This window comes from Dermacentor andersoni, chromosome 11 (assembly GCF_023375885.2).
Source record: "Dermacentor andersoni chromosome 11, qqDerAnde1_hic_scaffold, whole genome shotgun sequence".
Taxonomy (NCBI): Eukaryota; Metazoa; Arthropoda; class Arachnida; order Ixodida; family Ixodidae; genus Dermacentor; species Dermacentor andersoni.
This window is the reverse complement of record NC_092824.1, coordinates 113,862,634-113,886,574: the sequence shown is the minus strand read 5'-3', so window position 1 is coordinate 113,886,574 and position 23,941 is coordinate 113,862,634. Positions and strand designations below refer to the sequence as shown.

General features: G+C 49.2%; 1 protein-coding gene and 1 long non-coding RNA gene across 5 annotated transcripts in view; one reads left to right on the top strand and one right to left on the bottom strand.

Annotated features, from left to right (window-relative positions):
• LOC126539521 (uncharacterized) overlaps positions 1-23,941 on the bottom strand; it is a 37,438-nt gene that overhangs the window by 6,640 nt on the left and 6,857 nt on the right. For 2 of the 4 annotated variants that reach the window (XM_050186390.3, XM_050186389.3), the window contains exons 2-4: positions 3,062-3,131; positions 2,702-2,959; positions 706-981 (exon numbers count right to left, since the gene is read on the bottom strand). In XM_050186390.3, coding sequence (XP_050042347.1) covers positions 706-981; positions 2,702-2,959; positions 3,062-3,124 — 597 coding nt within the window. In that variant the 5' untranslated portion in view covers positions 3,125-3,131. Of the gene's footprint in view, positions 1-705; positions 982-2,701; positions 2,960-3,061; positions 3,132-16,169; positions 16,664-23,941 lie in introns of those variants that run through there. The other 2 variants (XM_055075448.2, XM_055075447.2) reach the window with 2 other exon arrangements.
• LOC129386944 (uncharacterized) overlaps positions 11,816-23,941 on the top strand; it is a 107,334-nt gene continuing 95,208 nt past the window's right edge. The window contains exon 1 of the long non-coding RNA XR_008614286.1: positions 11,816-12,434. This is a non-coding gene — a long non-coding RNA (uncharacterized lncRNA). The remainder of the gene's footprint in view (positions 12,435-23,941) is intronic.

Sequence of the window (23,941 nt, the reverse complement as noted above, 5' to 3'; positions counted from 1 at the left end):
ACTACGTAGTATAACACTTACTATAGCCATCGTAGCGCAAGTAAAACAGGCACAAGAAGGACAAGAGTAAACATCACGAAGACAGCACATCACGAGCGCTCCTGGTGTCCGGTCGTGCCTTGTGTCTGTTTTATTTGCGCTACGATGGCTTCTCCGATTATCAACGAAATAGTCCAAAAGCAAGTTATAGAAAAACTCCTTTCGACAAGTAATAACTATTGTGCGCGATCTTACGCCTTTAGTCAACCATCTGTTAAATACGGCACATGCTTCACACTGAGCCTACGAGCCGAAATAATTCTGATATTTCACCTGTGCACAAAATGAGAAACGAAATAACGCGTTATAATTAGCCCTAAGTTGTTCTTGTTTCAATTGTCCACGATAGTACGCTGTGCAGTTAGCTGCTTCATTACTGCACCTTGTGACTTCGCAATTGATCGAACATTCGTACCGTCCTGGACATTCTTAGCGGCTCTGCTGGCAACACATCGTAGTGGCTGGCTCTGGTTTAGCTTTGACCAGTTGGGGTTTAACGTTCACTCAAAGGACAGCACACGAGCGTTTCTGCATTCTGATCCCCTCGGAATGCGGCGGGCAGTTGAACCCGCGACCCCCCGCTCAGCAGCAGAATGCATTTACACTTATTTCCACCGAGCTACCACGACAAGTCAAGAAGGCCGCTCGTGCTGCTGGAGTACTCGCCTTGTGCAGGTAGTCGTTGACGAAGAAGAACTTCTCGGCAGTGTTGCAGATATCCTGGCTGGCGGGCACGCAGTTCAGGTGCACCTGGTGGAACACTGTTCCTTCGGGGCACATCCACGAGTGCTTGGCACCGGCGACGCAGTAGTGGAACACCTGGCAGTTCACCGAGTTGTCCGCGTAGTAGCCGTCCGTCTTGCTCGAGCAGGTGAACGTCGACTTCTCCAGCAGAAGCGTCAGCGGGTTGGGCTTCTCCTCCTCCTCCTCCTCGCTCTGGGACTGCGTAGTTTGAGAGGAGAGAGATGCTGTCATATTCGAAGAGGAACGGTGCAAAAGGGAGGCTTTTCCGTCATGTGGGTGTTAGTGCCGTGAAGCACGCTTTTCAGGCGACATTGATAAACGAAAGCCAGCCATCTTATAGACCGAGTTGCGTTCTGCCGCACCTCGAGGATTAACGGACGTAATATAACTTGGGGCAGTAATATAACAAATCTGTGTACTTTCCATTAGACATTTCCTTAAGTAACTGGCCTTGCCACAAGGTGTGTCAGATATTTTGGATTAATGACGTACAAGCGTTGTTTCGTTTCAAGATAAGTAAAGACCACTCCGAATAACGTGACATTGTTTTTGATGTATTTCTTTGTTCCTACGTGGTGCTACAGTTTCAAAATTACGCATTTATTAAACGTGGCACTTTTATCTGAGACTGTCACCCTGGTCTTCCGCCTTTTGCTAGCGGGGTCGGCAACGTTCAAGTCGTTTTTAGGGTATCGGAGTGCTGTCTGAGCAGAGTGAGTGGTTTTATCCCACAGAATCTTTTTCGAATTGTCATTATATTTTTCGATTTGTCAATAATGATTTGCTCAGTTGAAGCCCGTCGAGAGCGAGGGCTTCATGCTATGTACGAGGAAGGGGGGAGTGTCGCTTCGTACCTGTTGTTAAGTGCGCTACCACATTTGCAATGTAAGCGTGAGCGATGACGAGAAGAGGGGGCAATGTTGCTTGTGGCGTGCTGCAAATTTCTAGTCAACTGGTTCTGGCAGGGAATTAGTGGATGTGACGCATCGTACCTGCACTTCCTTTGAAACCACAGCTTCGTTGACCACGCGATAAGGATGAGTGTTCCGTTCGAGAAATGATTGGAGAGTAAGTGAAGCGCTGAATTTAAAATGAACACTAGGAGGGCACTGCGCTTCGTAGTCGCAGGTGCTAAAACTTATACTGTTTCTTGCGCCTGTGAGAAACAGGTCGACGATCCGCTTCATACTTGCCGTGCCTCTTGCAGCTCTCGCTTCGGTGACTACGCGATAAAATGCATGTATGCTGTGTTTTAGCTCGTCAAAGAATGCGAGCGTAGGACGAAGATGGCACTTGCGGTCTTCTTAAGCTGCCTAATCTATTGGCGCCTGCGCAAAGCATCTCGAGGTGCCGCTTCATATTGATGTGCCTTTTGCGGCTGTTCGGTGACTGCGTGACATAGCGGATGTCTACAGTGCTTTAGCTCGCCGAGAAATACGAAAAGACGTTGAGGAAGGCACTTCCGGTCTGCTAAAACTTCCTAATATGTTATCGCCTGGGCGAAACAGGTGAATATGCCGCTTCACAGTTGCTGTGATGTTTGTGGTTGCGGCTTCGACTAACATGTAATAAAGCGGACGTGTACTGCGTTAGGTAATCTGGGAACGCGAATGCGAAATGCTGAACATAAAAGGGCGACGAGGAGTGCAGTTGCGCCGTCCCATAACTTCCCAGTGGGTTGATGCCTGCGGGTTGCACATGCGGACGTGACGCTTCGCACTTTTCGTGCCTTTGAGGCTGCTGATTCGAGAAGCACGTGATGAAGCGTGTGATGAAGCGTACACTACACTGGCTTCGCAGGTAATGCAAGTACTAAGCGCTGAACGCTAGAGGATGACTATGAGAAAAGTTGCGGTGCGCAAAAACTCCCCAAAATGTTCGCGTCCGCCTGAAGAGGAGCGGTCGTTGCTTGGCGTACCTGTTGTCCTCCCTGCGACTGGGACTGCTGCGTGGGCCTGGCGAGTCCGCCGCCGAAGGACTGCACCGTGGCCCTTCCCCGCGGAGCTGGCTGTCCCTGATAGGCGGACTGGTCGTAAGACTGCTGCGGCGCCGCCTGCACCTGTGGCCTGAAGGACTGCGCTTGCGCCTGCTGGGGCTGGTAGGCGTCGTAGCCGCCGGCAGCCGATCCCCGGCTTGCCGCACCACCGCTGGGCTGGTAGTGCGTCTGCCGCGCCGACTGGAACGACATGAAGCACGACAGGTTAATGTTGCATACAAGCGGCGGAGACGTAGTAGCTTGTAGATACTCAGTACACTCATTGGTAAGAGATTCTCTTACCCTAGATGCGGACACTGCAGCGATAGTCACAAATACCGTGACCGCCAGCACTGTAGTCCTCATGGTGCACCTGAAACGAGACAAATAGAAAAAACGTTACTGAGTTGGCACCTCAGTGGTCGATGACATTCTCGGACACGAAAACGGGGCGAGCTTAAGCGTTTCAATGTTAAGGGCTCGATACGTAAGCTCTTAAGCCGACTGGGCAAGAGAACCGAAGCAAAGCTCTGCAGTTAGCTTCTTGCAGCCCCGGAACAAGTTAGGCCATAGTAAGTGCCGTACGTTGTAGTCGGCGTAGTGTGACTAGAGGAAAATGAAGTGCACAGTGACGGTGGTACTTCGCTTCAAATTTCGCGCGTCTAAGTTTGCATGAACTGCACGAACTGCACGAACCCGACGCTGAAGACAGCACGGATGAAACGGCTTTTCTTGCAGCAGCGGTAACTTTGCTGTGTTGAGGTAGCAAGTATACAGTGCGAATCAGCTCTGCAGGGGGCCCGAGACGCGTCGGTGTCGCAGTTGTACTTGATGAGCAATCCAGCGCACGCATGCGCAGTAGTTCTCGAGAGTAGGCTGGGGATTTGTCAAACTCCGAAGCAACGATGTCAGATCCTACTACCGCTGCTTCACGGCGAGCACTATACACCGACTGGGCGACTGGCTGTGGTTCTTCGACGACTGAGGTGTGCGTTCCCGCGCGTCCATCTTTTATCCAGACGAAAAAGGAGTCAATCGTATGCGATTTATACTCGCACCGTTTTTACCTGACTATAATGAAAAACAAACGCTTTACCTAGGAAAAATTGTATTCAAGCGTATGCGCGTTAGGGACACTGCCCTCAGCCAGACGAGAATGAAGTTTTGCATATACACTGTTTATATATATACTTCTGTAAAGTGCTAAGTATACACCAGTGGCAAAAACCTTGTGTCGTGCATCCCAGCATTCCATGCGCTCGCAGACGAAAGCATATTGCGGAATGAATAGCACTCGAAGGGATGGTGTCTTAAAACAGACGAGAAATGAACAAACAATAAGTTAAAAATAAAGAAATAAAAAAAAGAAGTATGTAAGTGCATTTTTCTAAATTCTGAATCTGAATACATTTGTACCTAAAATCCTTGCCAAGCGTCCCACCAAGGTTACGCGCGGTCGACCGTGTCTCGTGAATGAGAAGGCGCTTGCGAAGAGCCCAGCGAACATGCAAATGCTTCCTTCATATTCCAAGGTCGCGTGCTTTTGGAGGCGAAAGCGCGGAGTCGCTGCTGCTTCTTTATTAATAATGTTTCCCCCCTTCCTTCCTTGAACTGAAGAGATGCTCGCGCTGTCGGGAGTCTGGGTCGCTTGTTCCCGGGGTGCGTGTTTTTGTTTGTGTTTCGTTTTTCAGCGCTCGCGCGGCAGGTCGCCAACCCAAATCACTCATCTCGCACGGCAGCTTCACTTTTTTTCCTTGGGGCGTTTTCCTGCGTTCTTGTTTTTCATACTCCCTCTCTCCCCCCTTTTTTTTATGATTTGCTGTCCCGCTTTGTTTCTTGCTCTCTTTGAATCTGGCGTGGCAACGTACGCGGTTCTGTTTAAGTGCACACGTGCATGAAGGGGAGGGATCCTCGCGAAAACACGAGAAAAAAAAAAGTATATTGTCCTGCACCGTGGGCCGTCGAGCTAGCTGTGTTTTTGGGGTAGTTGTGATTTAGGAACCTTCGCTCTTGGGAAGGAGTGAAGCCGCTGGGTAACCCAGTTGGTAAGCATAATTTGTACGAAAAGGTAATTCCCGAAACGAAATGAAATGAACGGAGGGAGAAGGTTTAGCTGTGCTTACCGGCTGCCATTTCCCGACTCAGACGCGTACGAAATGCTGAAGTGTTCTCACTGGGCAAGGTTGAACCGATTTGAGTTAAATTTGACGCAGGTCGGGTTGAGTCATAGCGTCGTAGTCTAACACGTGGAATAAATTCAAGTCAGCGGCTTTATCTTGAGTCGCTTCATATACAGACAGCGGCACGCACTTTGAATCTTAACTACGAAAAGCTTAACCCTATCTATGCCTGCACCTTACGTCATGTACTCAACAGAATATAACCTTGTACCCACTCTGCTTCCCCTTCATTGTGAACAAAACTCCCGTGCGGGGGCCGAAACGCCAGCTTTTTACATAATTTTTTTCACCTATGTCGGTGCCTGTATCTTTTTTTTTTCGGTTTGTATTAAATTTGTAGTGCTAAATAGAAATCACATTCTAATGACTGATCGGAGGCAGTGTTTGGATCTGTTACGCGCCGAGTTTTTTACTGAACTGGAAAGATCGCCCGAAATTTCAGTAACTTCAACGAAAGTGTCAGTCGTAGCTTCGCGAGAGTAAAACAACGGAATTCTGTAGATTCGTCTACTAAAGCGTTGAGAACGGAACGCTATTCAAGTAATACACGCTGTGTTAGGGCATCGCAATATTTCGTAAATGGGCTTTAGCACTACTACCGGTGTAACAGTTCTGGGTCATTACGTCGTGCACATTCTCGGGTTACAGTGAAGCAGGCAATGTCGTCTATGCTTGTAACATTCGCGCCATACTTTGCACATCTATCGAGTCAGAGAAAAGAGAAAGATGTTACGTTTTGCTTTACGATTGGAGAACTGCGCCGCCTGCATGCTGTATTCAGTTACTTTCGCCGCAGAAGTGGAACTGCGGGCCAGGCCTGGTCATTTTGCTCACCGCAAACGAACGATCCCAGTGCTGTCACGAACGACAGTTCGCAGTGTGAGACACCACCCCCGATAAAGAGCTCAACGGACGCCGCCTGGCTGTCCGACACGAATCACTTTTTTTTTTCTTTCCTCATCTTGGACAGGAAGCTGGAAACTCCTTGCAAAATGACGATGTGACCAGTTTGCCGCTGTATGTTTCTTTTTTCTTTTCTTTTTAGAGCGAACCGCCGATCCTCTTGTGTTGTCAGTATTTTTGTTTTCTCTTTCTCTATACTTCTCTATATTTTCTTAAGACTGCAGTCAGCTTCTCTCTCCCAGACCCACGACAAACCCTTCGCTGAATGGGATTGACATTGAATTCTTCTGCGTAAGCTCCATGCCATTGAATCGAACGCATTACTCTGTCACTACTTGCTTTCTTTCTCTTCGTGGATTCTAATTCTTTTTCCTTTAATAGGTGAGGGTAGTAAACGCTTGGCACTTGTGCACCTGTGATTGTTGTTACGACTAACAAATTGTAGGAGTGCTGCAACTGTTGGGTGACGGAGAACAAGTTCTCAGAGACACTGCTCCAGTTCCTAGCCGCAGAGCTGCAGAATTTGTGTTTTCTTTTCTCTTCTCTCTCGCTCGTTATGAATTTAACTAAAATCATAGGTATTGGGGTTTAACGTCCAGAAACGGCACAGTAGATGATCGGGTGAGCAAGCCCAAATTTCGACTATCTTGGTGCACGGTAGGTTTTGAGGGACGCCGCAGTAAAGAGCTCAGTAAATTTCGGTCAGCTGGCGTTGCTAGCGCGCAAAGAACGGCACACGAACGTTTTTGGCATTCCCTCCCCATCGGAATGTGGCTGCGAATCGAACCCGCGACCTCGTGCCTAGCAGCGCAACACCACAGCCACTGGTTCACCGCGGCTCTCTCACTATGCGTTGTGGCAAATGCTTCCAATAAATAAAAACAAAGCAAATATTTGAATCATATTCTGTAGAAATCACATTACATTCGAGGTCGTTGCACAGCGCATTCACGATGAGGGATGAAGTCGGAGCTCCAAATCTCGTATAGACAAGAGACGAGGCGTCTGATTGTTCGTTTCAGAACACCGTTGACAATAAGTGACAGCACATTTACAATAGCTGGACGCTATAGAAATGCTGGGATTTTGTGGACCGCTGCCGTCCCCGTGCATTCGCCCGCACGAGCGGGTCTCTGACGTAAGGGGGATGTCAAAGCTGACCTGGAATGCGCGCCCAGATCTCATTCTTCTCAGAGACACGCCCAAGCCATAGCGTATTGTGTATGCGGGCTCAAGAAGTCTTGTGGGCCTTTAGCAACAATGCGATCCGGAGAACGATCCGATCCGGAATTACGAGTCCGGTCAGACGTCCAGCATCCACGAGAGAAGGCGGAGGAGTTGGCGCGGGGTTTATTTGTTTGTTCTGTCACGCAGCCACAGGAACGAAAGCACAGCTGTCTAGGCTGTTGACAAAAACGCGGGGAAGTGCTTGGCACGGCGCCGGCTAACCTTACCACCACCCTCCACGTACTTACACACCCATAGACGTTCTTCTACTTCAATTCGGCATTGCGCGTACCAAAAACAGGCACAGTCATTACTGTTGTACTGAAAAAGTTATGCATATGGCATATTTAGCAATGGCAAAGCTTTGTATAAGTCTAAGGGGAATACTCTGTCTACCCTATACATGTCCGATTATCTTGCAACCTGTGTGCCGCCTCCTGGTACATTTGAGCACTACTTCCCTGCGCGGCTTTGCGATGTCGGCACCATTTGAGTCATTTACGGTGACCGTAGTACTCACTATAACGAGGGTCTGGTCATTACCGGACGGTATCGAGACAGCGGCAATGGGACCGACTGTCCGCTAGTTTTACCGAGTTTGGGCAGCACTTGTTCAGTACTAAATTTTACTTTGAATCACTCACTTTTACTTCAGGTGTTGAGAAATTGGAGCCGGATGCTTAAACAACTTTTGTCCGTTGCTTATATAGCTAGTCTAGACCAGACACGGACTGCCCTTTGAGTTGATATGTAGAGTGCTCAACGATTGAAACGCGATACTTGGACAGCATGGCGGCCGGCCCTTTTTGCGCCACCGGTGGTCGCTGGGTCATCACCGAGGAGGCCGAACGCAGTTACGATGCATCAAAAAGATTCTCGCTTTCATGTGACACAAAAATGCATCATCTCAGTGTCACCAGCGCCCGCCGGTAGCGCAAGAAAGTACCGGCCGCCATGTTGTCCGAAGTATCGCGTTTCTATCGCTGAGTACTGCAGTACTTATACTTCATACGTGTGTATCATGCTGGAATCATCTACCTCACTTTTGACCAACACAAGTTTGACTTTCTGGCGGTGCAGACGACAGAGAGATTTATTTCTTTTGATTTTTCACGGAAGCATGTTTGTATGCGGTATCGTTCATCAGAGAGGTAGCCTGAAACGAGCGAGCGCGGTTTGTTGCAAAACAATGCCTCCCGCGATTATTTCGCGATCTCGTTACCCGAATCCCGACACGCAACGACCGCCCGCCGGCGCACGCAACAGAGTTTCAGCCGTGTAACAGAAACGTCGACGACGCGATAACGACGTCGGGCGCAGGAAATGCGCCCGGGGCCGTGGAGCGGCGCGTGGCCGCTGCACGTAACGTGCACGCGTCTTATGTTTCGTCAGGCGTGAGCACGGCACGCACGCATGCACGGGTTCGCTGGACACCGCTGCGAGACGCACCGTTAATACGGTGCACAATTGCAGAAGCTAGAGCCCGCCTCTGTACACTCACGGCAGGCAGTGTCTTATATGTGCAGCTGCCCAATACTTGAAGAGCTAGGTTTATCCGTGAGCTATAGGGGTGCCCGAATAGTAATTTTCGATACTCAATTGAATACTTGTCGAATAGTGCCAGAAGCGAATAGAATCAAATACTTTTCGAATATTTTTTTAATAAAGAACGCCGTTTTCGCATGTAATATAGAATTATATTCACACGCTATAGTACTGATAACATTAGCAAGTTTCTTTCCTTACATTGCACGTTACGAAGCATTGTTTGTTAAAAGCACAAAAAGGAGCATTATGAACAAATAATCAATTTATTAGCGTAGGCGGGACTCCTCGGAAGGTGCGAATGATCGTCGTATAGCCGCTAAAGTATGGGCTTCCTGAGCGAAGTGGCCTGCTCCACTAGGTAAGTCTTTAAATTTTGTGCTTATACAATGCCCGCGGGGTTGAAATTGATCGTGATTTTACTGCAGTTTCAAGTTTAATTGCCCACATTCGACGCTTTGAATTCGTATTTGCGAATAGTCACTATTTGATTCGTTATTCGAAAGTTTCGAATATTCAGATACCCATATATACTCCTGTCTAAATACATGGGAACCGAGGAGTCGTTTTGCTCGGCATCCAGACCACCTATATTGATGATGTTTGTCGCAAGATGTTAAACTCTGCCGACTGTAGGAAGCAGATTTCATACTTAAACCATCAATTGTTTTAGGAAAATAGATCTTGCGATTCGCTAAACTTAAGAAAACGGAAGCATCCAGCTTACAACTCCGTAACTCGGCAATAAAAAAGGGTGTCGCGCATTCTCTAAACTGTACCTACTGAGACATCTAAAGCGAACAAATCGATGCATTACGCACAGCTCTGAAATACACGACTAATTTGTAAGTGGGACTTTCGCAAAGCACTCGTAAACATTGTAACAATTTCACATAGGCTGTAAATTCATATATAAAATTCGTACGCTTTAGGCGCTCTAGTAGACGCGGTTAACAGAACTGCGATATTTGTTTCTCGTGCAGGGTTACGGATTTGTGAACTGCGTGCTTTAATTTCATGGAACTTACCGATTTCCAGCAATTTTTTGGAAAAACTATGAGGCCCTAAATCAGAATTACGCTTCATACAACCGCTAAATTCAGTTCTCTCGCCTAAATTCAACAAATTTCGTTCAAATCGGTTCAACAGTTTTGTAATTATAGTTCCTTTCTTTTTTTGCGTTTTACATGTATTTGAATTGGGAATTCGAAGCTGGCGCCGAGCTAAAGCTACCTCCGAGAGCGACCACATCTTCCCCGTCACAAGCCGTTGACGCGCCGATAAAAATTAAAGACGCTGATGTTGTAAAACTGGATGACCTGACAGCGAAGCACGCGTATTAGCAACCGCAGCGTCTGCTCGTTTGAGCAGTCGGAAGACCACGCTGCAAAACATGCAGGGCAGCGCTTGTCGCTGTAAGCGTATAAATCGGACCGGTTATAAAGCGGTAAAAACTGCGCGTTTGAAATGACGAAGGGGTCACTTTTACCAGGTAGGTCGCAAAACGGCTTTAAACTTATCGACAAGCGACGACGCTGTCATAAAACTCGTTGAATCGATGTGACGTCGCAAGTTTTGACAGGCGCCACTGGCCTTGGCTAGTGACTATAGTCGAAATACGTGCCAGTAACTCTGCACTGGGAGGAATAAATGAGCACATGTGATATGCGGAGTTTACACTGTCACATGAGCGAATAAAATAAATTATAATAATGAACACTTCTACAAAGCTGTCTCTATAGCTTGTCTATGTGGCCAGACCTGGAAATATTTATCCCACACACTGGCGGCGACCTCGCACGATATCCCGCAACGCTGCGCAGTATTAAAAATATGAATGTTGCTTGCTTGCAAAAAAAAAAAAAAAAAGAGATAGAGAGAGAGAGAATGAAATAAAAAGGAAATACACACGAAGGCGGGACCCTCGTTGCGCCCGACTGATCCGTCAGTGTGTAGCTGCCCGCAGGAAACGCGTTTTCGTTTCCTGGGTGGGAGTATGTCGAGAAAGCAGCGAGACTAAGTAAAGAGACGGGGTCAAACTTTCCGCATGATCGGGTCCCCGCCAAGACGGCGTTTCTCCGGGCACTGCATGCGTGAGCCGTTTCTCGGCTTGCTAAAAATGATCGACCCTCGGCATTTGCCTGTGACGTATAGTACGCGCCGTCCGTCTGTCGCGAGCGTGTCCCTACAGCACAAGAGTGATAACCATATTTTTTTCCCGCTCGCTTGTTTTTAGGCGGTAGCCCATCCACGTTGGACACCTGCTGAGCTCATTTTTTTTTCTTTTTCTGTCACGCGTTCTATACGTCTGTCTCGGTAGTAATCGATATCGTAAAACAGAAGTCCTTCTGAGGGTAGGTGTACCGAGTCTCGGAATTCCTACTGGAGAGGGTTGTAAGTGCCGCTTCTGGCCAGCCTGTTTGGGCTCAGATTTCGTCCCGTTAGGAGGGCGTTCGATAGTAAATTTTGCTCTACGTCAGGTTTGGTGACTGAAGTTGTCTGTCGACTGACATCGGCATAAATAATACGCTTCCGTATTCGCCTAGGCGTAACTGCGCAGGAAGCTTCGGTGACACCGTCCGCTATCTTCGAGTGATCGTCTGTTACCTTCAGCACGTTGTCGATGCATGTTTTCTTTTTCGTCAGATAGAGCAGAGAGCATTATGTCGCTAGCAGCGCAGTACGTTGAGTATTTGTCCCAGAGCAACAAGTGGGGTCAGGAGGATCACTTTTTTTTCTCTTGTATAAATATAAAAGATATACAGATTTGACAAACGTACGAAGAATAAACAGTTGTTAGTCGCGCTTTGCCATGTCATCTTGTGTTTCCGTCTTGTTTCTTCGTGTATTACTCTTAAATCTGTGCGTTCTTCAAAAAACCTTCGTTCTATCGGCGGCGATATCGTTTTAAAGCTATTGTTTAAAAAAAATATGGGGTTTTACGTGCCAAAACCAAGATCTGATTATAAGGCATGCAGTTGTGGGGGACTCCGCAATAACTTGGAGAACCTGCGGTTCTTTAATGTGTACCGAAACCTCAGTACACGGGTGTTTTCGCATTTCGCCCCCATCAAAGCTATTGTTTACGTATCAAAGTATAAATAAGTTGTTCTTCCGTCCACGAAGTCATCAAACCTGTTGGTAAGTTGGAGTTTACGTCAAGACAGTTTTTGCTCGCAACTTATTTCTTACAATCTTTGTTTCCATCTTTGTTTCCTTCCTTTTTCTTGATGATGTTTTCGAACGGCGTAGTAACATCTTTGAACCGCTCTCAATTACCGTTATTTTATGTCCACTCCTGCAAGTAGTGGGTGGATGCAGAGTGAATACCACGACGAAGAAACAAAACAAAAACAACAGCGGTCCGCGCAATCGTAGCATGGCATCAGTAAGGAGCGCTGAGAACCCGGACAAGGTAAGAAAAAAAAAATACTAGTACTGCATTTCCCCTATACCACTGTATCGCACTTCGCCGAAGGCCCCTGTCGAGATACGAGTACCTCTTTATGCGCAGTACGTTGAGTATACGTTGATCCCCTAACGGCCATTCGCTCTTCGGCATCCTTACCGAAGCTGTTACGAGTATCGGATAACATATTTTGGGACAGTATCTTTTAGAGCATCCATCACGGCTATATCGCCGTTCGTCCTCTCGACAATCGTTCGTTATACGTATGCTATGCGCACGCGCGTCGAAAGAGAGATACGCCCTTTCCACAGCGGAAGGAGAATTATTTCATATCGCTGTAACTCCAGGCGCGGGCGTGGTCAGCTTCACCGGTCCCTCTCGGCCCCAGAGAATCCAGCTAGCACGGTTCAAGGTAAGAGACTCCGGCGCCATTCTTTTCCCCCGCCTCCCTTCCTCTCACTCGCCCCGTGGTCTGATTGTCCCGGGTGATGAAAATCGACGGCCATTTTGTTTTCCCCTCAATGGCACCGCACCTGTAGCGCGCTCTGGGCGTCCGTATCTCACTCGCTAGTCTTGGCGCTGCGGGCGATGCTAATTTCTTTCCGCAACGCGCCTTGCTTTGAAACTTGCTGCGCCGGGCACCGCCCCGGGTCATCCCGGTCGTGGACGATTGCTTTACTTTCTTTTTTTTCGCACGCGCACGCGTTGGGGCGCGGTCGTCGAAGCCGTTACGTCCGCAGCGTCCGTATCCTTGCTTGCCGCAGAGCGTGGACTTCCGTTGTAGGCTGTGGTCGTATGCGCAGGACAGCCACGGTCCTTGACGGTTGGCGACCGGTTAGCCTGCGCCTCCGTTTACTCGAGAAAGTCGGCACAAGGAAGCGTGTGTGTGTGCGTTAGCCGGAGGTTATCCAATGCTTACGCGATTTCCGTTAGAGATGCGTTACCGGAAGTCTACGGGACACCTGGCCTGTCTCGGTTACTGTTTTGGTCAGAGCAGGGTACGTACGAGTACTTAGGCTGACGGAAAGCTGAGAAACTTCGCAGAGAGACGCGACATGTCACTAATGACGGTAGCAAGTGCGTAACTCCGCCCTCAATTATCTTGAAAAATAGGAGCTGTGCTTAAACCTCTATCTTTCGCCAATGCCTACGTGTGTCCGTAAGTGGCGGATTGGCACTCATTTCCATAGAGCATGCGCAAATAGTTTTTGTCATCCTTATTTTTGCCAGCATTCAGACGACAGTCGGCGTTCTGTTGTCCATCTCGTTCTTATTGTGTCGTGTTTTGTACGCCTGCGTTTTCGTACCATGAACATTTCAAGAACATAACGTGGAAGTCGGGTACGACACGAGGTGGACGAACAACTGATCTTTGTCGCAGCCAATCGTAGCCAGTTGCTTGTACATAAAAAAAAAAAAAAGAGCACGGAAACATGCATAAGCATCAATGAGTGGGTTCCTCGGTCGCGCACGTGGCGACGACTGCACCAGGGTACGACACGCCACCTGCATCCGATGACTGATTACGTGTAACCGGCAACTGGCCACTTTTCGTTGAGCCTAACAGTTCTCACCGTAGATTTGGCTAATTCGATGTCAGCCAAACTATCTCAAAACAAGGCCTTCTTGCTGTCCTGTCCGTCCCTATAAAATTTCTTCTCTCTCTATACAGCAGGGAGGCGCGTTCAAGGTTGAGACAAGGCCGTCTCCGTACAATCCATTGGCCGTCGGTCGTATACCGGATCGGCTATTCATGGCTCGCCTTTTCCGACGTCGCAGGCGCGGCCCCAATTTTCGCGGCGGCGTCTTTGGACGGGTCCGCACGCTTCTTCTTTTGTCGTCGTCGTCGTCGACCTCGGAATGGTTCACGCGCCCTTGGGCGGTCTCGCATCTAGAGTGTGATGAATGTCCGCCGCAGCTGAAGGAGCGGCTGTCTCGCGCACGACCGATGGCTTCGCGCCTTGACAGCCCGAAGCAACCCTTCCGCGTGCGCAGACGCTGCAGTGGTGCGCAGAGTCAAGCACGCGGCGTGGGAAGCTTTGTCGCTGGTCGAGGTCACAGGTGTCGGCAATGCAAGTTCGTTTCGGCGTTGACTGGTTGTACCTAAACGTTTGCGCGATAACTAACACTGTTCCAGGCGATGCGGCTGCGTGGGTTTTAGATATTCTTGTCTGCTGACCGCGAGATCTCTGAGGTGCGTCCTGGCAGAATAACATCTTTAATCGCAGAGGATTGCCGAAGACCTTAATAGTGTGAAGGAAAGGGTACATCAATACTATTGAGCCCCACAGGCCAGCTTCTACGACAAAGTTCCACAACGGGGTTACATTGCCTGGATTTCATCGTGACACTCCCACAGCAGGCATCCACCATCGAAGTGGCTATGTGTAGAACAATACACACATATGGTGCGAACATTGACGTTTGTGGCGACACCATCGGAGGATTCCTTCCGAAAGCGCCTCACTTTTGCGAGTATGCCCGCAGGGTATATAAACGGCAGCGGCGCCTGGCAGCTCGACCCGGTGTACTAGGATTTGCGCTTCGCGTGGGAGACCACCAGAAAAGGTATAGTTTGTCGGTATGCTTGAGCGTAAACGTCGCCTGGCCTCTTGCTTGAAGAGCGGGGAGAGTGTTTCGGCAGAAGCGACGTGCAGAAATGGTCACCTTCTCCGAATTCGTGAGCACGCTGAAGTGAACGCAGTGCCTTACACTACATTTGCCGTCTGCGCTCGAGTATGTTCATTTGGGAGGTAACTGACTCGACGCAGTTCCGACTTTCAAGGTTTCCTGAAGCACTCGCGGATCATCGTTTTATTTAAGAAACGTCGTTGACGTTGTCAATAATGTGCGAACAGAAGTCGTCAAGGTGTCCTATAATTTAGGCATTCACAAGCTAATTGCAAGATTATCAGCTGGGATCAATTTCTTTCGCGACCTGTCATGCAGAGAACAACGTAATTGTAGCTCCAGTATCAGCCACAGTAGTCAGCACTGAGTTTTGTTATCTTCATTGCTGCATCTGACGTATACTGTCTAGGTCAACGATTGCGTCTGTGAACTTCTTGAATCGTCTTCGGCGCAGTCCTCACGGCTGGTCACGGCAATCAGCTATTTTCGTGCAGTTTAGGAGCGACTGCTTGAATTCCTCTTTTACCTCGTATACCGCACGAAACATCGTGTGCGCCAGCGCAATTAGTAGCCGATGACACACTTTCACGCATGCGCACGAGGTGAACTTGAACATAAATCGGTGCGCGCTCAGCAAACCATTCATCACGACGACGTGCGTTTGTATGCGTGCGCAGGGATGTCTTAGCTACAAGAGGCATGTTCTTTTCTCATTGGATGTCTGCGATCGTCTGTTCGTGTTCGAAATGATCGACAAAGCTTATTCCATGCGAAGTTTGTCCATGAACGGCAATAATCTTGGGCAGTGCGTCGACTGCCGCTGGTGAAACAGACCACAGTGTGCACCGGCTGTAGCTTGTTGCTCGAGCTACAACAATCGTGAAGAAAGGCAGATGTACAGTTGTGAGCACTAATGCGCGGCAGAAAATAGTGCCGCGTCTTAATTGGGATTGTGTACTGCCTGCATGTGCCCTTGCGCGGTGCACCGACAAACTTTTTCTTTACAGCCAGTCGAGACGCAATGGCGCCTGTCCTGAAACGCCATCAGCATACTGATGATATGAATGACTTGAAGAATTATTGCGTAAATGTAATTAACACTGATAAAATCGGCGTAATGCCTGCACCATGCACATATTTGCAACATATATCGAATAGTTTCCTATAGTACCCAAGTCACTGCAACCGGGCACTGCAAGAGACGGCAGAGGACCACATTCCACAAGCACTACACACTTGCTACGAAATACTTCAGCACTACCGTCTCTAGAGAAGAACGGTGCCGCCACCACGCCCATCTCTCACCAGAGCTGAAGCTACGGCCTGGAGGAAACTCCAGACCGACACCTATCCTGATCTCACGCTCCTCCAGGTGATGTACCCCACCCTTTATCAACCACATTGTCTTTTCTATACAGGACGAGCTACCCTATACCATGCCACATGGGCCTGCTAAAAAACCTCAATAACTCTCCCAACTGAAGCGCAACGCACGAGCAATGGGAGACGGCCTCACCAGTTCGGCATCGGAGGATCGGCGAAAGCTGATTGCCAGAGCCGCAGAGAGAGATAAACGAAGAGGGCAAGGTAGGGAGGTTAACCGTGCCCGGTTGGCTACCCTACACTTGGGGAGGGTAAATAGGGTAGAACAGATAAGGAGAGAGGAGAAAAATAATAAGAAGTCAGTCATTCGCAGAGTCACTCGCAGATGAATCTCCGCTGTCACAAGCGTTCGTACAGTACACTATCCTTCATGAGGTGCAGAAGGGATTTTGTGGCATGCAAGAATGGCCAGAAAAAAGAAGAAAAAAACGCAGTGGACTGACATACTATAGGCTTGCTTTGATCATTGGATCTTGCCCGCTCCCTAGCTTTCATAACGCTGAACTCTCTTACCGAGTCCGTGCGCAGAGTCATTTAAGGCCCAATTAGGCGAGAAATGCGGTCGGTGTTGGGAGGGGGAATTCAGGTCCAGAGCGGCCGCGTGCTGATATCTGACCGCGTAAACCGCAGTCGCTCGTTCGGGTCGTCATCGGCGGAGTCAAGGCACAGCTATAGCTGTGGCTGCTGCGCGAGTGTAGTGCTTTCACTGATCATGCAGTGCTCACGCAAGACATGATAATGACTGGCGCACGGTGACCGGTGTAGAGAGTGTTTAACTAGCGTGCCTCGATAGTTTTGCAATCCCCGCGCCGAGAAAGTGTTCTTTTCTCTGCGGGGATGTTCTGAGCCTGTCGAGGTAGTTCCGTGTCATACAGCATGGCTTGTTGTCTGCGATTGAATAGCGTATGATAAGTCACGACTGAGGCGTTTAGTTGCCACGTCGTGCAATTAAGAGGAAGCGTTACATCCGGGGATCCTATGTAAATACGTGGAAACGGAAAATGGTCCTCTCGGCGTACACTGCAGCGACTTTGATGCAGCGACTTTGATTGCACTGACGTTGTACGTGCGCATAGCATCATCTCCGTGTACATTGACAAAGTGACTCTCTCTCGTGCTTCTTCAGGAGCAAACCCCCTTTTTTTTTTGTGCACCTCATGTTAAACGCACCGCAGTCCGTTGTACTGGTTCATCATGATGGTTATCAGCGCAGCCTTATGGTATTAGACTTGTACCGCACTGGCGTTTTACGTCGTCGGTGACGATGACAACAAGACGATTAAATCACTGATATGTGGTGCCGCATGTATCTAGCTTCAAGCTAGATCTGAATGATTTCGATTGTCATTTCTAGCCCAGTTTTCCAAAGGATATAAAAGCGGACCACTATGGGCTCTCAGGAGGCTATAACGGATGTGGCAGTGTTGAGCGCTGCTTCCGCCTTGGGCACCACCGCGTAATTGTGACGTCGCGCACAGAAGTAGGTCTGCAGCGCGGCGACGATCAGGCGGCCGCGCCGCAAATGCGTCGGAAGCGTGTACTCCCTCCACGTGGTCGATATGCCGCTTAAGAATGGCGGCCCTCCGCGAACAGCGAAACGTGGCTTTAATCGGTCGCAGTCGTGTTTGGCTCTCGTTTCGCGAACAATGCGCAGCCCCTTGGGCTTCCATTCGGGCCACAAATCGGTCGCCGAGCGGCAGACCGGTTCCGCCGTATACACCGCGAGCCAGGCGCGCAGAACCATTACTGTCTGAACACGACGCCAGCGGCCCTTTTGCGACTTCCCAGCACTATGCTCCGGCTCGCAGATTTCTCGTGCAGTGCGGCGGGAAGGCTGCGACCGCGGTTTGTCCAGTCAGGAGCCCGTCTAAAGGCAAGCTGTTGGTAAGCGGGAAGATGGACATGCTTCGTAGAAGTAAGGGCGAGCTATAGGAATGACACTTCGAGAATAAGAAGGCCGCCTTGACAAAAATAGATCCGCCCATTAAAACATCAGCGTGCCTACGGATGAACCTTGCAGCGACTTGTCTCTATTGTCGCCGTTAGAATAGAGCGCGCGTTGTACTTGGGGTGTATTGCTTAGCTCGTTCGCGGCAGATATTGTGTTGCATGGTTTTTCGGAACGTGGGAATTTGGATACGTTCACTGCATCGGCTGCACGTAAAAAAAGAAAGAAAGAAAAAGAAACAAAAAATACTTGTGGGAAATGAGCCCCCAGCCCGCGAGAGTCGCGAATTCTACCTTAAAACGATACCCACAGTCCCAATATCGTGGTCCATACTTGTACAGCTGACTACCAGACCGCCTCTGAAACTCCGGTGCTGCGCGTTTCTTTCTACCGGAGATCTTGGACGCCGATGTCTATATAAGTCGGACCTCCAGCCTCATAGATGCCACCGTTACGCTTGCGGAAGACATTGCAGCAAAGTAAAAAAGACTGAGATTGCTTCATCAGCCAGCTTCAAATGGAATGCTGATAAAATCCATCCATTCATAAGACGGTCGAGCAGAAAGTCGCTCATGCTGCAATTTGCTGTCGTCGCCACGATTTCAGTGAGTAAGAAACTTGGGGACCGAAATCAAAGCAGAATCGGAAGCAATTGATTAAACTTCAGAAAGATGTTGGAGTGCCGACTAAATGCCTGGGCATTAATTGGTTTGACAAACGTCGGCACCGAAAGTACGATATAGATGCGCGAAAAGAGGCTATTCGCTGTCTATGGTGCGCAGGTTGCTAAATGTTTACGTGGTCCTGGTTTTTTTATTCTGCTGTATTGTTTCTTCCCTCAAATCTTTGTTTTATCTTGTTTCGGAAACTAATGGGCATTGACCCTTGTGATGATTCACACGGCTGAACTTGCGGAAACTGAACCAGGCAGAATTTCAAGGCTGTACAAATTTGGAACCACACCATCGAGAAAAGGTCAGTCGAATGTTGAAGAGTACCGAATATTTTAACTAAACTATGTGTTAGAACAGTTATGATGGTTTAATACTAACCATGACTTTCTTGTCTAACTGGAATGTACCGTGCGGATCGCTTGACGCAAGAACTACGTGCAGTCTGGCACTTCTGAGTGCGAAGTAGTCCTAATATTAAGGTAAGCTTTATAAACACGCATATTAAAAAAATCATGGGGTCGAGAACAGCACGTTAGAACACTTTATCATACGACATCTAGCCCCTTAGTTAACTCTGTTTGCTCTTTTAAAATTTACTTCAATTGATGTCCTTCAAATTTGACGAGAAATAACCAAAATGCCAAAACCTGCAGTTGTCGCTATATGTTGTAACAGTAGTAGTACGGAGGTTACTTTTAAATGACAAATGCATGCCTTATAAAGATTATGGTGACAAGACTGCGCCACAGTAAAACCTCAGTTGAGAACAGATGCGGCGACTCGTGAGCACGCAGCTATCACGAACCGTCGACGCACGGGATGTTCGATGAGCAAGACCTCGAGGGAACTTCGCCTCAAGAGGCAGCCTACAAATAAGCTTGCAGGCGCCGCCAAAACGAGAAGCGATAGTCCATCGACGCCGTCGGTGAAAGTAGATCGGACACGTTGCATGCTCGGCAGCGGCGATTCAGAAGCTGTAGAAGAAAGCGCTCACGGAAGGTCGACATGGTGTAGCGTCTATGAGGAAGACCTGACGAGAGCTTCGCGCCAAGAACAATTCACATCAAATGGCCTGCAGGTGCTAAACTGTGAAGCGTTGATGCGTCGAAGACGTCAGCGAAAGTGGACCATACACGGTATATGTACCGCGGCATTTGCGGGTGGGAAGCTGTAGCGAGCGGGGACTGTGTTTTGCACAGGGCGCCTAATGAAAGAAAGAATGGAGAAAAAAAAAGCAAGCCTTTGAGGCCAGGGCCGCGTACCTGTTTCATGCCGTCTGAAAGGAAAGTCTTGTCAAGCACTGCTGCCGCGATTCAGAAGCTAGAACAAGAACAAAGAAGTCACGGAGTATCGTCTTGCAGGAGCGTCTCGAGTAATGTGTCACGAGAGCTTCGCGCCGAGAGACAGGCTGCGAACCAGGTCGTCTGCTCCTTCTAATTGACACAGTGCAACATTTTGAAAGCTGTTGCTAGCGCCGAGCCAATCGTGAGGTGACTTCGGCCCGTTTGGTTGTAGGAATGCTTGGCTATTGGGTCTTGGCTGTTTTGATTGGCCAATGAGAGAGCGTCAACGATCGTGTGTCTCGTCTGCTATATGCCCTGTTCTCAACGCTTCCTTTTTCTTTCCTTAAGCACATATGCACCAATCTGCCCCACTCAGCAGAATGCTGACGTAGCACCAGTTAATCACGCACAGTTATTAGGCGTCAGCTTGGCTTCTGCGAGCACTGCGAGCTCGCTTTCTGATTGGCTGACGGTGGGTTCCAAGTCTTTGCAACATCGCACAGTTTAAACGCGACAGTCTGTTGCGACTTTGTGTATCTGTGTGTGCGTGGACGTTGTCATACTTTACCCGTGTTCATCTCAGTACTTCACGCACCTTTTCAGTAACTTGTGCTATTCGAGAATAGTAGCAAAATGGGTGGGTTGGCATAGGCTGATATTATAAAAGGCGTGAAAAGTGAATAAATAAGTAAATAACACGGCACACAGACGTCCTGTTTTCCACATTTACATCGTCCTTCGTTCTATACATGCCTTTTCTAAAATGCATTGTGGCATTTCTTTTTATACTGAAAATGCATTCCTGAATGGGTGTTGGAGATGTTTTCCAAAACTTACGTCTAGCATTCTGTACTCCAAGTAACATTGGTGATGCATGGAATGACTCGCTTAAAAGCACGCATACAAGTTGCACGAGTGACAAGCACAAGCATACATGGTAACAAGCGTCTGGTCCGTGCCAGTGTTCAGGAGTAACACTTATTAATAGCGACTTCGTTAATTACACGCGAAGTACCGGCCTAATATTATTTTCGCTCATTGCCACGTGAATAAGATTAGCCGTCACCGCTGTAAGGTGCACTAACCGTGTTCCCTTGCTTCAATTTCAATAACAGTAATAGTCAGACCAGAGGTTGCTAAACAGAGACCTGATCGTCCGCCAACGTCACACCGGCATGCATGCGTCAGTGGGAAAAAAAAAAACAAAAAAAAAAAAAACGGGATCAGGCGTGTTACACACATCGAGACCAGCGGCACACCGGGGGATCTCGCTTAGCGCGTAAGCCGAGCTATTCTCGTTTTCAGCGAGGCACTGCCAGGCGCGTCTTGTCGGCAGCAGTGTTGCTTCTCGCTGTGCGCGGGCTCAGCATCCCTCGGATCGGACGGACGGCACAGCGGCTTTACCGACAGCGCGTATGTACGCAGAGGCGCGGGCGCGCCTTGCTGGCTGTAACGACGACAGCGCGAAGGCACTTCCTCCATCCTGTCTCGTCAACCTAAGAAGCGACGCGCTCGGTTTTTCCCATGGAGGCCACGAGAGTGCGGCCGCTACCTGCTATACTAAGCATCCCCGGACTCTTCTCAGTATCGGCGGCGCCGATGCGGCAGCCATCAATCTTCGCCGAAGCTTTACCCGGCGGGGTATCGAAACGGAGCCGTCTGCGAAAGAAAGAAAAATAGGAAGAAGAAGAAGCAGTAGTTTGCCAGAACTTGCCAGACCCGGCCGGTTCTCGAGCTTTCGTGATTGGTGGCACGCGAGCAGGAAATGATCCGCGGCTGGTTGGCTTTTTTAAACGGCGCCCGTAAAACTCTTTCGTCATGCGAGCGCGTAAGGACTCGTGAACAGAGCCGGCAAAAATCGTTTCCAGGATGACGGGCAAAGCTAGAGCGCCGAATTAAGGCAACGCATATTGCAATATTGCAACGAAATGTGCGTGGTGTGTGGGATAACGTCTGTCGAGGAAGTGGCGGTGGACATATAGGGGCAGCTGTCGTATATACGCCTCGTCTTTCTGGTCGGGTCCTTTCTTCGTCTGCTCGGCGAAATCCGACAGCACGACCCATTCCACTTGGGCGCAAATTCGCCCAGTGTGTAATTACGGGATCTAAAGTCCCAAAGCGAAATCACGGGTTGTGACATGCGCCTTTTCCGGCTTATTTCGACGACCGAGGGTTTCAAAAGCTTGGCATCAACGAGCGTTTATAATTCCGCCCCCTTGTCCGAATGCGACGACTGCTGCTGGCAATCGAAACCGCGACCTCCTACACTGCAACAGAATCGCCATAACTACTGTGTAACAGCGGCGGGACTTGCAACTATGGCGCGGTGGCTTAGATCGTCGGAGGCGACAGTAGGTTACTGAGTTCAAGCTTTCGTCTTTCAATATCTACAATATCAAAACAAAGAAGCTGTCGGAAGTCGGTGCTGTGGGCATCATTTTCTTCTGTCCTCGTCCTGTGCTTCGATGTTCGAATTCAATGTGATCAACCACCAAGCCCAAACTATGACGTTATTGACGAAGTTATACCTCGCAGTAAGTGGCTCATAGTGTCAAAAATCAAGAACTTTCGTGCAAGTGTCACTGATTTGTCGACAACTTGACGTACGGTAACTTACCGCCGCTGTCAACTGCGCGTAATTTTACCCAGGGGTAAAATACTTCGCGCTGGTGGCGTGGTTCCCGGTCCTCGAATTGATCTAGGCGACACCGCTGGTGGCCCGTCGAGGTGCATCCGCATACTTTTAGCGTCGGCATACAGCCATTCTCAGAAGAGACAGAATCGCCAGGACCGAGGTGGCTCGATTAGTCCTGCCCGCCTCGTGGGGTGGAAATTCCTGAAGGGTATCGAGGGTTCGCATCCCTATATCCAGAGCTCTCGAGCAATGTGGAAGCAATTGCAGGCCGGCTGGACGTCCCGGAGCCGCCTTCTGTCGTAGGCGCAGTGGCTTCGTTTCTTTTTTGACAAAAAGCTGCACGTGCCGCGGCACTTTGTCCGCCTTCAAAGGTGTCCCGTGGAAGCAAGAAGTCGAACCAGCAACCTGGGGCCCGCTAGAACAAAGCGTTCTCCTCTCCTCCACATCTGCAGGTCGCAGGCATGGTGACCCCGCAGCGCTCTGAACAGCGGTTCAGGCAATCTTCTCTTGCAGCCGCCGCGGTGACTCAGTGGCCATGGCGTTCCGCGGGTTCTGCTGCCAAACACGAAGTCGTGGATTCAATTCCCGGCAACGGCAGTCGCATTCCGATGGGAACGGATTGAAACAACGCTCGCTTACCTATATTTGTTCGCTCGTGAAAGAACCCAAGGTGATGAACATTATTTTGGAGCCCTCCGCTATAGAGCGTCTCTCGTAACATATTTATTGACGTTGAACTCAACCGTTTGTTGCTCCCGCAATTGTTCATTCTTTTCACGTTGCCGTTTCTTTTAGCCTTAAACAAACCGCAGCGCCCAGTCCGAAAGATTTTCTCAGGAACACAACGTACAACGAATGTGCACTCATCCGCCGGCGCTTCGAATTATGCGAGTCCATTTTACAAAACGCGTAATTGTGCACAACGACCGGCGCGCGTGCGTCGACTCCCAAGCCCGTTCGTCTCTTGCAGGTTTTTGCCTCTCTGAAACATAAACAAAAATTGGCAGTTGCTCAGCTCGGCTATAGCAGGATTTACGTAGCGAAAGCTAAGGCATAGCATGGTTAGCCTTGGTTAATCTTGATTGCAAGTCCAAATTAGTCTGGTTGTCTAGCTATGTTGCGGCGTTTAGCCAGTCGTTCGGCGCGCTGTTCGTCTGTTTCCTGGGCGATTCGTTTCCTCTCCATCTCGTTCCGATGTCGATTCCAGGCCGCCTCCTGCTTAGCAGAATTGTCGCCGTCCATACTGCCGCCTCAACTGTAGTTGCGGCGCACGTGAGCTCTCCTTTTCAATCCTCCGACATGTTATCAGGCATGCGACGCAGCTGGTGAAGCGAGCGGAGGCGAGCGCAACGACGAGGAAAGCGG